This window comes from Molothrus aeneus, chromosome 1 (genome assembly GCF_037042795.1).
Source record: "Molothrus aeneus isolate 106 chromosome 1, BPBGC_Maene_1.0, whole genome shotgun sequence".
In the NCBI taxonomy this organism is placed as follows: domain Eukaryota; kingdom Metazoa; phylum Chordata; class Aves; order Passeriformes; family Icteridae; genus Molothrus; species Molothrus aeneus.
In genome coordinates, this window is record NC_089646.1 from 149737438 (window position 1) to 149754701 (window position 17264).

Genomic DNA, 17264 nt, shown 5'->3' on the forward strand with positions numbered 1-17264 from the left:
TCGGTGGGTTAAATAACACTTCTGGAAAATGGAATTAAGGAAATAAGTGACAGGCCTCTTAAAGGATTTCATCATCCAGCTCTCCCATTTTCTGTCTCTGCTCAATTATTGCTTCTCACCCTCCTACAACTGTCCTCCCCTTCTCATATTTGGCAGCTGTGGGAGTCGTCAGTGTTTCATTAAGCTCTGCTGCTGCACGGCTGCTCTGCCAAAGTTGTAGAAAGGTTTATGTGGCTTTCCTGACAATTTCTGGTTTATAACCCAGTTTTATGGTGCTGTGTCAGGAAAGAGAAACGTATGTTAAGAGAAGTGAGCCAAAGGTATGTGTGGAAGGGGGAGAGGGGAAGCAAAAGCCTGGGAACAGCTGAGGTTTGAGGAATCAGAGAGAGAACACATGGGCTGATCTGCAGGCAGGCAAATGTGATTTTCTTTTTAGCATAATCACAAATGCTGTCAAGCATAGGTTTTAAAGCTTCCATTGTTTATTTTAAAGTTTCTAATCCTCCTACTAACCTACTTCCACAGGGGTAACCTATGGTAATTCAGGTAGAAGACTGTTTCTAGCTTACTGCCTTTTTAACAAGCCAGTTTCTTACTTCCTTATCCAATATTGACACATATGTCTATTACTTGATTTACTTGGTACTCCTGCTGCTGCAGAGGAGGAGGAATCAAAAGCAATGCATATAACCTGCCCTGCTCAAGGAAAGGCCACAGAATCAACTGCTGTTGTAGATTTTTTTTTTACTGTAGCTAATGAGCAATTCCTACAGGTTCCACTGAATTATATCCTTATCAAACCCACAGTATTTATTTTTGCCAGGGTACAGTGTAAAGTGACAGCTTTACTTAAGACAGAAGCTGAACCTTTTATGCTCAAATACTGAGAATGCCAAACAAGCTCTCCCCATGCTGCAGCAGGAAAATAAGCTGCAGAGAGAGCAAGGAAAGACTACATTGCCAAGGGCTCCCACCTACTGCTGAAGCTGATTCACTCAAGTCTGCCAGATTATCTGTGCTGTCCTTTTTGGCTCTTGGGAAACTTGTTTTTAAGTTTTCTTGCTCTCTCACTTATTAACCAATATTTAGAAATATATCACTTTGACAGTAATAAGAAATTTGCATCACAGAGTTTAACAAGCTGAAATGGAATATAGATTAAATCTAATGCAACTTCCAGTGTGCTGAACCAGCACTAATAAAAAAATTTCTTTTAACCACCACTGTTGAGCAGTTTTAAGGGTATAGCAGAGGTGTTTACATCAAGTAAAAATCTGAAAACTTTCTTCAGTGTTCCAGAAAAACACAGGTGGTGTTCTGTATCATAGAATCATCCAAGGCTGACTTCACAATGTCAGGGTATTTATCCCCAGCCTGGTTAAGCAAGCTGCAGACACAGGACTCGAAGGTCACACACACAACATCAGCATCCATTTCCCTTCACTACTAAGTGTCTAAATGTATGCAGGCCCATGTATGACTGCAGCAGTCAATAAGCTGTTTCAGCACACTGATCCTTCCCTCGCCCTTATGGGATGTAATTGAAAGGCAGCAGCGTCCGTGCTGACCCACTTGGGCTGGGGCATTACGTAACGCTGCAGCACTTCCCGCTGCAAGATTACACATCAATTACTGTGACATGTGTGGCCTGAAGAGATGCAGCATCCCAGTTTATCCAAAGCTCAATAGGGTTTTTCGTCACTGTTTCTAGAATATCGACAAATTTATAAACACAGGACACTTTGGCTTGAATTCCTCAAAAATTCCCAAACTCAAAAGGTTCCTAGACACACACAGAAAATCCTTCAGCAACCTGTTCTATAATCAACAGTGGAGCTTTTGTTGCAGTGATTAACACATTAATACCCTAGAATATGACCATGTACTTACATGGCTGAATCAAATCCCAACCAAAAACTCGTGTTAACTCCTAGCTGTAACTCCAAGTGGAGTCAAACCTCAACTGTTAACTCTGGGTATTTGACCCAGACTGAAACAACCTCCTAAAAAAGTCTGGTCAACAAACAACTTTTCACCTTAAGAACAAGTTTTTAATTAAATCACACTGGCTTAAGGGAGACCTATTCAATATGGGGCTGCCCAGCAGCACCATGAGGCAGCAGTAGGTGCAGCCTGTGCCCTCCTTGCTCTGGTGCTGTTCTGCTCCACAGGGCAAAGAGTTTGTGCCCAAAGGAAGCTTTGAGTACCATTCCACACTGCTCTACCCAGACCTCAAGGGTAGGTGAAAGCCTGATTGACATAACTAAGCAAGGACAAGATGAACAGCAGGGCTAGGAGATCTCAAATGTTCTGGGATTTGCTCATGGCCAAGACTTTTAAACCACCATTGTAGCAAACACAGGGCTGGAAGGCATCACCAAGATATTAATTCCTATCCACTGCAGCAGAAGTTTCCCCCAATGTGTCTGTTCCACTCCACCAAGTCCCAAGCCCTAGGGAATCATAAAGGATCTGGTTCACCCTGCCAAACAAATGACTGGCATATACATAGTCCAGCATGGCATCTGCTCAGTGTATCCAGGAACAGAACTTGCAAAAGGAAGGCAAGCAGACTTGAGGGTAGCCAAAAAAGTATTTTTTTTGTTGAGCGGGCAGCCAGACAGAGTCCGGTCAGCGCAATATTTGTGCCCTTGAATTGCAAGCAGCAAAGAAAACAGTTCATTTCCAGCCTCAAGAGTAAAATGCAAGGAGCTTGTCTCTGCACATTGATAAAAAGCATTCTTTCCTTCCCCAGTTTTAATACTTGACTACATGCTTGGAAGTCACATGAAAACATTGACTTAAGGAGGTGTTTTTTGGCCTGTGTAGCCCTGCAAACACCATGTGAGAACCTTTTTCTTCCTGGGGATTAGTGACCAGACAGTTGATCTTTACATTTCAGCTGGGATCACATTTTCATAGTCCTTTTAAGGGTCAGAAGGTGGTGCAGGCAGCTCCTTCTACAATTACCCTGGTTGACCCAACAGAAAAAAATATAATACCTAATAAATGTTATAGCTACCCAATATACACTTCATATCCAAAAGCCATTTTCACCCCAAACTGCCAGAAAAGAAAAAAGCTGAATTGATCCTACCCACACTCCTTAGCCCATTGACATAATGCAGTCTCTCAAAGTGCTTTACTTCCCTTTTCAATACTCAAAGCCTCACAAAAAAGCACCATTCTTAGGACAAGCTTACAAAAAGTGCATTGTTAATTGTTACCATGCTGAAAAATCAACCTTCTGGACTTTCTAAAAGCTTTTGGACCACAGGTTTGTTTATGACAGGAATAAACACTCTGTCTGGGATCATTTTGGTCAAAACTGTGCTACTGGGAAGCTCTACCAGAAAGTCAGCAGAGAGTGGTAACACAGCATCTGCTTTTAAATTATTTGCTGTTTCAAAAGTGTTGCTGAATTATATGAATGAATATATAAAGAAACATGCTGATTCTCCTAGCTCATTATTCATTGTTTGCTTTAAAAAAACAAACCCAAACAGGCGAATTTTGCAAACAACCTATCCTAAGCCCCTAAAGAGAAACTGCATTCCTCTATGCAGTTGCCTTTATTGAGGTTAATTCCTCATGTGGCTACATCAAGCAGAACAGAAATCCTATTAGTGCTTTCCCCATTTGCTGCAACAAATGAACAGCATGTTGGAGTTTGCAGGCACAGTTTTCCATGTACACTGCTCCAGGAAAAACACTGCAGTTCACCACAGGCTGAACAATCTCTAGATATAAGCAGGAGGACTATCAGACAGAGAGTTTGAATCAACTGAGGATTTTCCCTGCCAAAAAAATGTGGGTTTTCTCTGTAGCTATTCATGCCACCAACCACCTGCCTTGTGGTAAAGCATTATAGAAAACCATCCTCTCAGATGTAATTCTGGGGCTGATTAAAGACACTGTTGGTGTTTATGGAACCTGCCTCAAACTTTCAAACTTTCCTAACTTGCATGTTTTGGCTTGAACATTAACTTACGTGAAACACGTTCTATACACGTACAGGGGAAATTTAAGAGCAGAGCTGCTTTCACATTGAAGTTTTCTAAATTCTAGTTAATAAACCCCTTGATCTTAGTATTTTGAGCTTGCAGGGTCATACTACAGGGTTGCTCTTATAGGAAATTTTAGTAACTAGAGCAGAGTCTCAGGCATCACTCCAAATAACTCACTCACTGTGGCCCAGAGAAGTGGCTCCCCACCCTCACTCAGCTGTTTAAAAATTATACAACTGCATTTGTACGTGAAGGATAATGAGATCCATGGAGTCCCTTTGCACCAAATAACAGGAATTGATAGTCTGGAATAAAATGTAATAATACAAGATGAATATTACTTCTTACTGCAGACCCTTAAATGTGATATTTACTCACATGTATTATGTTGCCCAATCAGTGAAGCTACATGTGGAAAGATAAATTTACCAATAAAACCTGAAGTTAAACAAGCAGAGCACACTAGCACAAATGACAGCAAACTTTTCCTTTCCAAATGTGCAAATTATGAGAGACCCTACTGGGGAGGAAGAAAACAGAACTCTATTCCAACAATTAGACAAGTGTCTTTATATATTATGAAAACCAGTTTTCTTTTCTATCACTCTGTGTGTGATTTTTTTCTTGCTATTTAATCTTACAAAAGAATGGAACAAGTTATTTATATATTATATATACATGTATATATTATATGTTATATAAATATATGTTCTTTATACATATATACAAGTTATACATAAGTTACAGATGTAGCAACACAGCATCATTCAGCCATCCAACAAAGACCCTGAATAATTTTTAAGATTCAAACCTAAATAATTTGCAAGATTTGGCAATCCTGTCATATCTGACAAAATTGTACCAAACTCTTCTCCTGAATGTTACAGCTTAAAAACATTTGAAAACTTATTTTAAACATATTTGCCACATCAATAGGGTAGGAATACACAGTGCAGAAAAATAACCTCTGGCACACACTGACTCTCTCCAGACCAATGGAGTCCCTGGCACAAAATTTATGACGCATGACTTTGACTACCTCAGAGAAGGGGGAGCACTTGGTGCACTATTGCTTAATTAAATTACAGAGAAAGAACCACCCTCAGCCTTTTAACTGATTACAAAATTTTATTTTCTCATGCCAACCTCAAATATTGTGAAGGCTCCCCCATGCATTTCCTGAGCTTCTCAAAAGTATGCAGTGAGACTGTAGTGGGGGGATCCAGGAAGTCATTGAGGAAGGGGTGTCAACACTGCTGCTCACCACAGACCCAGCCATGAGCTCTGAGATGTCAGCCAGTTTGGGCTTGAAAACTCTGTTTCTGGCATAACTCTGTTGCTTGTAACAGAAAGGAAAGGAAATAATTTAAGTTCTCTTTTAATTTCATACAGATGACAGTTTCCTTCTGCTCTTATTTAAGGTCAGTATTAAGTAAGCTTTGTTGCTTTGTGTTGGAGGATAGGTTTAGATTGGATATTGGGAAAAAATTCTACCCTGTGAGGCCCTGGCACAGGTTGCCCAGAGAAGCTGTGGCTGCCCCATCCCTGGAAATGTCCAAGGCCAGCTTGGACAGAGCTCTGAGCACCCTGGTCTAGTGGAAGGTTCCCTGCCCATGGCAGGGGGATGGAACTGGATGGTCTTGAAGGTTCCTTGCAGCCCAAGCCATTCTATGATTCTATTTTACAAAGGGATTAATATCAGGAATACCCAAACCCTTTTTTCTAAAACACCACATGTAGTGCAAAACCACTACAGAGGAGATAAACTGACACCAAAGTCTAGCAACCAGAAATTTATTCCTTTAAAGTTTTGCAGAATAATGACTTAAAGGGGGAAAAAAGAGCAAAGCACACTGCATCTGCTCTTCTTTTCTGCTGCAGCTTGGAAGAAAACAGCAGATCAGATACTTCAGTGACATCCAATCGCTGCACAAATTGTTTAAATTGCAGCTGAGTATGATAAACAATCATTTTGAAGTCACCTGATGCAGTCCATGTAAGACAGCAGGTATGCCTGTAATGACTCTTCCTTGCCAGAAAATGTCTGGCTTGGTAGGACACTGACTCTGACTTTCCAAATCAGGCAAAGAAAACATAATGAATACCACAACTGTCTCCACTACAACTAATTAACCCCAGTAAACAATCATTTATCTGAATACCCGAGACCCTTTAGTTTAAATTCATGAAGATTCTTCCCGGAGTGCCCAAGTTTAATACTAATTTTAGAATATGTAATTTAATATTTATTTTCCTGCCACCTACATGAACTCTTAAGGGCATGAACTTGATCTCTACTCTCCAAAGAAATACTTTACTTTCCAGAAGTGTCCAGATATAACATTTGTAAGAGGTATTAAAACACTTCCAGATCAAGAGCTCATTTAAAGCAGGATATTTTTGGAATTTGCAGATTATCCTGGGGGGTGGGGGGGGTGGGTAAGCTCAATTCTGATAGACTGAATTATTGAAAGACTATTGTTTACAGAGCAGCACAACTGATAAAAGCAGGAAATTCATGTTTTTATACAGCCAATAGAGAGAACACATAGAAAATTATCAAGCTTTGTTTATCACTTGAGCCAGAAAGAACAGACACTGGGATTCAGGGGAGGATAGACATTCAAGGTGAAGATAATCTAAGCAGAAGCTATACAAAATTTATGGGCATAATAAAAGCAATTGCACTACCTCATGATGGGAAACTTGCCAGAGACAAAGCTTATACCAAGGACAGAACCAGGCCACTGTAGGGACTGAGCCTTTCTGTTCTGATACCCTTCCCCATATCAGCACCTCCACGGGGAAAAGCATTCTTGCTCTGGAAGTGTTTTAAGACATTTTTGAGCCAAGTGTGGAAGCTCTCTCCTCACATGAAGCAGTACCAAAAGCCTGGAAAGATGGCACCTAACTTTGATGTAGAAAACTGTAGCCCAGAAGTCACCATTCCCTAAAAATAGAAGCTCAGATTCAAATTCTTCAGTTTACAAGCTCTGTATCTACTACCCTGGAAAAAATTCACCTGGAGGCTCCAACTGAAGATCACCAAATGTTAACAGAGTTGGGTTCATCTGTTTTTGGAAAAATCTCCATCTGTACCCAGCTATTCAAGACTTCAGGGAAAGGAAGATGTTTATGGAGTTACATGACCTATAGGAGATTTATCCAAACCAATGCAGACATAATCTATAACATGGATTTTCCCTATTTAGTTAAATGGACTTGTATTAAATATTATCAAACTGAATCAGTAGCACAAAACATTTCCAATAATTTCTTGCAAAACAGCCTGCAGGAAGTGTATTTGAAACCTCTTCAGCTGTTGTTTGGTGAAAAGAGGATGATTAAATGGGGTCCCAGAGGGGCATCACAACAGAAAGACTCTTGCAACAAGCACACAGGAGACTGAGGGGAACAGAGCTCAAGGGGCTGCAGCTCTGACAATCCTATATTAAAACATTACAAGAGTTGGCCTGCTAACAGTCTTTTCATTTCCAAAGTGGCTTTAATCCTATTTCCTTGAAAAGTAAGACTCCTGTTCACTAAAAAGTTCCCAGTCATTCTCTTTTTATAACCTGCCTCAGTCCACATTGAACAGAAACCCACTGAAGTAAGCTGGGATTGCCAGTTCCAATGCTGGGCATCCAAATCTCAGTTCTGCATCTGCAAGTCTCTGCCACCAGAACCCCATCCAAGAGCTAAAAGGTTTCTTTTTACAGTAAAGAACAGGCAATTGCCTGCTGGAAAATTGCCCTGGTGGCAATTACTTTGTAATAAAGGAGCATGGAAGCACTATCATGTTTCACCTGTTATTGCTATGGCAAAGTTACCTCTGGGTCAGAGCTGAGGGTCAAACTCAAATCCTGAGCAGAAAAACTCACGTATGTACAGTCAAGGCTTCTCCTGACATCTTCTTCCAGAGGAGGGTGTTTAGACAGAAGTACAAAGAGATGTTGGGCATGTAGTGGAAAGCAGATTAAGAGGAAGGGTTTAGGCTAAGAAAGACATTGCATAAATGTGTGTTTAAAACCACTCAAATTTTAGTGCATTTCCAGGAGGCCAAAGTCTGTCCCTTCTTCTCTCATCTTTTCCCCACTACTCACAGGAAATCTTAGTAAAAATCCAGGGATCCTGAAGTTCCTTTATTCCCATCTGTGCCCATTTCTACTCTAGAACTGCCCTTGAAAGCAGCAGAAAGGCTTGCCTTGAGCCTCACAACAAGGTGAGTCTGGTATGTGTGAGAGGAAAGAATTTCAAGTCAACTTGGTGACCCAGTGATAAGAGATATATAAAACCCTGTTTACAATACACTGAAAAAAGAATTTAATGCTATTAGCTGATATGAAAATTTTATAAAAAAATTCTTTAATTTAATAAGGTCCCATATCTAGTTCACCCCTAAACTTCCAGTTAGTTAGTAAGTGAATTGTTCTTATTTCTGTGCTTTACTAGATCTTTGAGCAGGAGAAAAGGAACTTGGAAAAGAAAGGGAACAGAGATCTCAAAGTAAGTCATAACAAAGAGTTTAGCCTCTCTTAACCCTTGGCTACTCCAAATAAAAGGTAGGAAGCATGCTGGAAATATCTACAGGTAGGAAGAAGCAGCTACATAAGGATAGAGACGTACATTTCCTTCTTAGAGAGTGATTATTTTTGGAGGCTTCAAGCTCTTCTGACAAATCATAGACTAAAATGTCTATTGCTGCAGGAAAAAAAAGTATTTGAAGAACAGAGGTGACAATGAAATAAAAAACTGCTTTTAAACCTCTATCCTTTGTTGACAGCCTGCATTTTCACACAGTTTGCTTTACCCTGCACTGTGCTGCTTCTATCAGCCCACAGTTTTCAGACCTGCTCATATTTCTTGTGTCATATACTGGTCACTTGCTCTATCCTCAGACCACACAAACTCTAAAAATGAAAACTTCTGAGGATTCAAAGAGTGTTCACACAACAGTTTGTACTGTGAACACTCTTTGTGCTAGGGGGGAGAAAACCCAAACCACATTAACATTCCCACAGCACACAATTAAAAGCTCAAGGAATTCTGTTAAAGATTTAGAATGGGAAAAAGCAGCACCATAATAAATATGAACCTTATTTTAGAAGTAGCTTCTCCAGTGAGCCTTATTCAGCCAAAAAAAAGGGAACAAAAAGTTATCTACTGGTAAGTAGCAATAGGAACCATATTCCATGCTATGGGAGAAGCCTATGAAGCCATTTGCACTTAACTTCTCGCTCCTAGAAAGGCTTTTCATCCAAACTCACAGTCTGTAGGACCCTAGAGCCAGCAGGAATCCTCACATTACCCAGCTGAAAATCTGCCATGTGTTATCAGTGGTGCCTCTGAATGCCAGATTCAGTGTTACTTAAAGAAAAACAGAACATTGATATAAAAAATGCTGTAAAGAACAGCTCTTGCACAACTGCCAAACTGCATGGCATTTGCCTTCATATGGAAATAAAGCACATGCTCCTAACTGCCCCAGGATTAAAAATCTTAACAGTTCCATAGCATCTTTCTTTTAAAAGGGCTTTAAAAATATCTTCAACCCAACCTTCCACTAAGGCTATCTGTGTTCAAAATCTGTGCTGCTATTGCTTTGAGGTCAAAAGATATTTTATGTAAGAGTGATACATGATATGAAAGCCTGCTTGCTTGTTAGTTTAAAAAGAAGTACAGTAAAATTAGTCTTACACAACCCCTTAGTGAACATAAAATTAGTCAATAAGTAAAAAAAGATGGGTGGGGAGGTTTTATAGAGCAATTAACATGTGCCTCAGGCACAGTATTTGTAGTCTTATACAATCCACCACATGAGATGTGAATACAAACTTTACAGGATCTTACAGACTAACTAAAGCTAACAAGGCTGAAAAAAGGATTTAATTATTATTCCAGGTTTTCTGGATCCACTGTATATTCAATTCTTGCCCTCAGGTTAGCTGTGTTACAGCCCTCTCTTGGGACAGGTCAGCTCTCAAGCCATTAATTCTTCCAAAGAGAAATTGAGATCCTGCAATTCACTCTCAGCATCAAATGTAGCCAGGTCTGGGAGCACGGATGCAGCTGGATTGAACAGGAATTTAACTTTGGGAGTAAAAGGCCAGGTTATAGCAAATCAGTTTCTTCCTGGTAAAACAAGGTAAGGTAGGACACAGCTGAAATGGAAGATGAAGCTTTGCAGAAAGGCAGTTAAAAATACATAACCTTAATGTAACCTCTGGCAGAGATGAGGAATAAACTCAACTACTGGAGCTGAGCTGAAATAGACTTGGTGTTGCTTTGTGTTGAAGAGCTTCCTCCATCTGCAAGAGGCTTTCCAGCCACTCAGCTCTTTTTCATTTAAATTACAGGCAGCCTCTAACAGCCCATGCAACCCTTTGCTCCCTTCTTCCCCAAGAAATGTTTCAGGTTTTTAGATGTCCTTTGATCTCAGGCTTAGCCTTAGGAAGGCTATCCGCTTCCACAGGAATTGAGTCAGCAATTGATACCTTAATTCCTTTGAAGAAACAGACCTAGAAGCCAATTCAGCTGTAACATCTCATGCTTGGTTTCTAAATACATCTCCATAATCTCTCTTTACCTACAAGCATTCTTCTCAGGCAGGTATCAACACTACATTTCAATGGAGAGAGTCACTACAGCAAACTAAAAGAATTCACTCTGGACTATTGAATCTCTTCTGCATAATGAGTTCTCAGCTACCACAGAGATTTCTCAAAATCAGCAGTTTGGATTATTGCTTAACACACTTTTTCCATCCTGGCAATTTCACATGAACTAGATTTCAAGACCCTTTATGCACAGTCTGCTAAGCTTTAGGCTGGATGAATTTTGAATGTTAGACAATTTCTTTTTTAATGAGATATTATATATAACTGCTTTAGCTGTAAAATAACAGCCCAAACCCCTGAACAGCTTTTCTATGTATATGAAACTAGAGCAACTACAGCATTTTGCTGATTTGAAAGAATCTAATGAGAGAAATAATTTCCAAACAAAAGTAATCTACGATATTCTGCTCTCTGTAGCTCAGCCTTTCTTTTTAATAAAATCTAATAATTAGCAGTGACATATACAATTTCCAGAAATTCTGTTTTTCAGTGTTGTGGCCTAAAAACAACACTGATGATCAGGGTTAAGCTAAAAATGACCAACTTCAATATTTAATGGTAGACTAGCCAATGTTTACTAGAAGAACCCATTAACTCTCAGTAAAACAAAGTGATGCCATCACAGAGAGGCACTCAGATATGAAATGCATAAAGAACCCAGCTATTCCTGCAGCATACCAGACAAACATCCCTAAATTTAAGTGACATTATAAAGGTAAGCAGCACATGTAAACTTATTTTCCTTATGCTTCCTTATGAAACTATGTAAATGTACACAGATACTTTTAAAGAGCACCAGTGTAATATATTTAATTGATGCAGGGGAAAGAGGAACAGCTCTGGTGCTGACAGTCACTTCTGGGTCTATTAACTATTCATAAAAATCTCAATAGCATTGAAAGAGCCTTTGAAGCAACAGTGAAGGCTTGACAAAGCTTTTATCATATTAAATATAAAATGTGAAATTCATGTTTACAGCTACCACTACTCATTACTCAGACAGTGAGTTTTTCATGCTGAAAGCAGCAGCCACTCCAAGTCACAAAATACAGATTTTTTTTTCCCTTCCATAGTCCTAATGAAAAAGGTACAGGCATCCCACCTTTCAGAAGAACTAAAATGGATTTACATCTTGTATTAAAACAAAAATTTTGTTTGAAATAAAGTAGAAATAATCTGAAATTACCAAGTTATGTATTTATTAATGGTTTAGAGTGTTTTTAACAGAATAATGTATTGTGATTTCACTGAACAAGTCTCTTCAAAAAGCAGTTTCTCCAAGTTTACATCACACCAGTCTTTGGTTTCTCCTCCTTTTACTTTTATTCATGCAAAATCCTGTGCAAAATAAATTTATCATGTATCCAAATCTTCCATGAACTTATGAACTGGGATGATTTTAGAGACTTAATCCTTAGAAGCCAAGTTTAATGATGGAAGAAAATACACTGTCATTTATAAACAATAGCAGGGATTTTAATTCCCTCTCACAGATAAGCAGCATTAAATACCAGATGTTTCAGAAGACAAAGGCCTCATCCTGCTCCTATGGAATTTGTAGTTTCTGTGCAGGGGAAGCAAACAGCAGTGTTAATGGTCAAGCAAAACATGAATCACTCAGTTTCTCACAATCCTTGGACTCATGAACAAGTAAAACTTAAGTTCTGAAGGTGCTGAAAGCTTATTTTCTAGTAAAATTTAACATTGGGTGGTAGAAATTGCTTACTGAACAGGTCCCAAAAAGTTTAATGGAGATTTTTAGAGGTTATAATTTCTGCAAGTGTCAACTAATATAATTTCATCTGGACTCTGACTAGAATTCTCATATTTGGCATTTTTTTACATTGTTTGAATTCTCAACAAGTTCACCGCTTCATTTTGAATTCTTAAGCTGCAAATACTAAGAAACCAGAGAGCAAGCTGTAATTAAAAAAACCATGTAATATATATTTGGCTTGCACTTGTTGCCAGGCTACTAAAGCCCAGTTATGACTACAAGGCTGTTATAGATTTGTAGTTGCATTTCTGACACAGCAATGTAACATCAATTATAGCAATAAAGACAATGATTAAAGTCAAATTAGAGTTTCTTTCAGAGGGGTGCAGTAACTGGGGTGCTTCAGCACCTTTCCAATTCACAGTATGCATTGAGTCAAGCAGTTTTCACTGATGCTTTCAAGTTATCTTGTTAAAATTTCAGAACTTCAGGAAACTTAAACACAATGAGTTCAACCACCACTAAACTGGAAAGGGACCATCTGAGTGACCATCTCCTTCAGCTGATAAAATCTTATGGGCTACAGACCAAGTAGAACAGGTTGGTCATCTGCCAAATCATAACTATACCTCTGATCCAGGGTACTCAAACTGCAAAGAAAGTCAAATACTGCAAGCAGAAAGTGTAACACCATACTAATGTGGCTAAGGTTTTCATGGTAATATCTGATAAGAATCTCAGATTATTTCAGTGATCAAAGTTTTCCCAGGTGCAGAAAAGCACAAGCACACATTGTAAGGTTTAATTGTTAATATTCAACACAGCCTGTAAAGAGTCATCTTTTTTCAGATACCCAAAAGGCTTCTTGTTCTTCAGTGTATTATAAGCAAAATTGGTTGAGTCACCCCACTTCCCCAGGTGCCAATTCTCAAATATAGTTTCTCAAACCAATTTAATCTCACAGAAACTGATCTTTGCTTTTACCAAAACAAGAAGCAAAGGGAATATTACATCAGTTCGACAGCTATATTGCAACCCCCTCCAGTGAGGAATAAATATAGTTCATGCTGAGGCAGACAGATGTTGAGGTTGATAAAGGTAAACAGAACCATGTAAGAGGTAATTAACAAAGAGGCCAGATAAGTCACCCGTGAATAACTTAACCCTTCAGTGAATCCAACATTGTTTTTAGCCACGCTGATGGCACAGAAGCCAAGCAGAAAGATTTCAATTAGCTCCCAAAGCACTGACATATGTAACTGCTACCTCCATTTCTGATCTCTGTGGCTTGGAACATCATTGCTGCATCCCCACAGACTTTGACATCTCTTTGTCAATTTGCAGCTTTTCTAGAACTGGGAGCCCTCTTCTTCCCTTCCCCCAAATCCCAATGTTATTTTGATCACTGGAGTTAGGGAAGGAAGGGAAGAGATATTTTTCAATTATCTGGAGGAAACAGCTAGAAAAGCTCACAAAAGAAATGTAAACTGGAAGACGGATCAGTAATTAGGAGGATGGTTTATTTACACTGTCTGACCTTACCCTATGGTAAGGTAAAGTCAGCTTAGCCAGCCATACATTTTAATCATCCAAATGCCAGCACAAACAAAGCAAACAAAAACGTACAGGTCACTTACAAAAGCAGGGATCTTCTCCATGCAAAGGAGGATGAAAGTTTTTGAGTTTATGGTAGACAGTTATTGAATCAATGCTGCCAGTAAAAGGGACTGAAGTCTCTAAATCTCAACTTATCCAAAAGGTAAAACCTCACAGAACAATTTATGAACATTACAAACATTCCTAGATGAAGCTGCATGTGTTTTATTTAGCAAGTAGGTTGATCAGAAAAGCTCTTTTTTTTGGAGCTTTTTAGAATCTGTTTTAACTATGCAAACAACAGATCCATGAAGATCATCTGATGAGCTCTGAAAATTAACATTTTCAGGAAAACATAGAGGCTTAACTCCTCAGCATCTCCCATGGCACTAACTGCTATGATTATTCACTCCATTCACTCAAAATAAACCAACTTGCAATTTAATATGAAAACACATTTTTAACTGCAGCAAGACTGCATGAAAGGACTTGTACATCACATGCTCAAAAGTTGAATCTAAAATGCCTTTTTCTCATGTCAAACAAACAAAAAGCCCCCCATGTGATTAATTCAATATGCTAACCTGGAAATTTTTAGTCAATGTTGTAAATAGTATTCATTGAACATTATTATTTAGTTGGTTGAGTGTTTCTGTTTGGCCACAGCTGAGCAAGCTGTAAGGTACACCTGCACAGGTAAGCCAAAGCAAACATATAATATACAAATATATAGACAATTATACAGTGCACACACATGGTTGGTTTGCTCCCCACTCAATCTGGCATTTCCATTCTGTGTCATGTCATATTTTCTGATATATGATTGACCAGTTTCTGTATTTGATAAAGGCAATATCAGATACTCTTAATAATGTAAACAGTTTATTTGAAACCTAATGACAATACTCACCATGAAATTCAACACTGACTATCCCTATTTTAACCACACCACTCCCCTCATTATCATCTAAGGCTATTGGTATTCATAGTTTATTCATGTGCATTCACATGCTGTAAACTGCAGATTAATCACACAAAACAAGACTCTCTAGTGGTTAGAAATAAATGCAGTAGTTAACTGGAAAAAACAATTTATCTAACTGTTTAGATATTGTAAAGTACTGTAACCTGAAGCATTTTGCCATAAGTTAAAAAAATGCTTCACTGCAAGCCTTTATAGCCTAACATTGTTTCTAGTTTCTAGGACACTTACCTTGTAGTAGAGAATTTTAGAATTAAATCAGGCTACATTTTTTACAGAGGGAAGCAATATTAGACAGAAGATGAATGCATGTAGGAATCCTTCCCACTTAAACATGATCACACAGTTGAGTCTGTGCTACAGGCACTAAGGAAAAAAACTAAAATTCTTTTTACCTTATGTACCTTTAGCTGGCAGACACATCTTCCCTCTTTGCCTGGCTTCAATCAATGCAAAAATATATAGAAAGCTTTGACTCACAGAAATGAGAATTACTTACCAATTTGTAACAATACAGGTGTTACCAAAGCTGTCTCCATGGCATAACAAAATTCCCTGCCAAACATTACTGCACCATGCATCACCCACAGGCGTATTGGTATCCGGTCTATGGATCCTTCACTAATGGTCTCCTCCCTACTTTCATTCTCCTTGGTTTCTGGTTTCTGAAGCTGTGCCACAGGTAGATCTTGAACTTGCATAGATTCCGAGTCAGCATTCTGAGGAGCCATTTTCATTACCATAAAAAATATATGTATTTGTTATATCTATATAAATAATACTACCATAACTCCACGAACAAGTTAGGGTGTCTTCTCTTTCAGCTTCTGTTCCTCAGGCAAGTAATGCTTATATTCCTCTTGTACAAACAGGTATCTTGCAACTTCTTGTAGAGATACGAGACATTAAGAATGAAAAGCTATTTGGTAAGAATTTCAACATATGGCTTGCTGGTTTACTGTGAGTTAGAGTTAAAAATCCATAATTGCCATTCAGTTAATACCAGTTTCATAATTATTATTGAAGAAGTGCTGAAGTTGTTATTTGTGCTACACAGAGGTGGAAAGGCGACACAAAGAGGTGCTCCACTGTTAATCCCCATCGAGTGGCTGATTAATCTGCAACAAAGAGCAAGCATTTAAAAATTTCAATAGGCTTTTTCAGGATATTGTGTCCCCCCCTTAACCATATAACCTATTTCCTGCTTCATGCTTTCCATTGTCCTTGCCTAGAGTAGGGTCCTTTATTCCACGTTCCCTCCTACCTCTGCACTTTCCATTGAAAAGCAGTTGTGCCTTGTATTTAAATGATGCTTTACTGTACTCCAGTTCCTCTGGTTTGTGGTCCTACACAAAGCCACAGAAGAATGTCAGGGTACTTGTCCAAGATCCTCAGAACACCGAGCACAAGACTAAAATTCTGGGAAATTTAAAGCACGTTGCATTTCAGAAACAGCATAGGATATTCCAGTTCTATGCCAGGAAGATGATTCATCAATTACCATGGTCACACACACATATCTCCATTTAGATTTTTGGAACTTGCAAGTTACTTTGCAGTAACTATCACACCATTTTATACTGAAGATATTTCTCAAGGAAGCATGAGCAAAATAAGCCATGATGAATATAACTAAGGATTGATATTTAAATATTTAAACTTTAATGAAGATATACACAGCATATGAATTCATCTTCTTTCTGCACACAAGACCAGACCATCTTACTCCCACATCCTGTGAGGCTGCTGAAATTTGTGAAAGCAGAATGGTACAGTATCTTCCACATTAAAATTATTAAAATATATTCTATGGTACAGTATCTTCCACATTAAAATTATTAAAATATATTCTAAACAGGTAAGACAAGCTTCTTCTGTACCTTCCCCTCCTTTGTGCCATAGACAAAATCTAAGCAGATGTACAAATACTGCACCATGCCAATCAAAATGTGTTTAAGCACTTAGGAGAAGAAAACAAAGCTTCTTATAAGAAAGTCAGATTACATCAAGTTTGTATTAGAAGGATGCATGTTTACATCTCTGCACACAGGGTGACTGAGCTGTGACCCCAGGACCAAACCCCTCAGGGATACGGTTCCATGAAATGCTGGCTCTGGCAGCAAAGCTGGCCTCAGTAGAAGTCCCCATGCTGCAATTCCCCATCTCTTCAGTTGTGGCCACAAAAACTCTTTGTGGGCCTGAGCACACACCAGATCATTAAGTGGTGAGCCTAAAACTGAGCCTTAGGAAACAGATGCCATGGTTGGTGTTCAATCACAAGAGCAGCTTTGTTTCAGTGGGACTGAGACACTGTTCTACTAAAAGTGCATCATGAGAACACCACC

At 38.8% G+C, this 17264-nt stretch overlaps 1 protein-coding gene across 1 annotated transcript in view; it reads right to left on the reverse strand.

The window, feature by feature from the left end:
• The window catches only part of SLC45A4 (solute carrier family 45 member 4), an 85457-nt gene that overhangs the window by 20752 nt on the left and 47441 nt on the right, over nucleotides 1–17264 (reverse strand). Inside the window, exon 2 of the mRNA XM_066566822.1 lies at nucleotides 15419–16037. Coding sequence (XP_066422919.1) covers nucleotides 15419–15662 — 244 coding nt within the window. The 5' untranslated portion in view covers nucleotides 15663–16037. The remainder of the gene's footprint in view (nucleotides 1–15418; nucleotides 16038–17264) is intronic.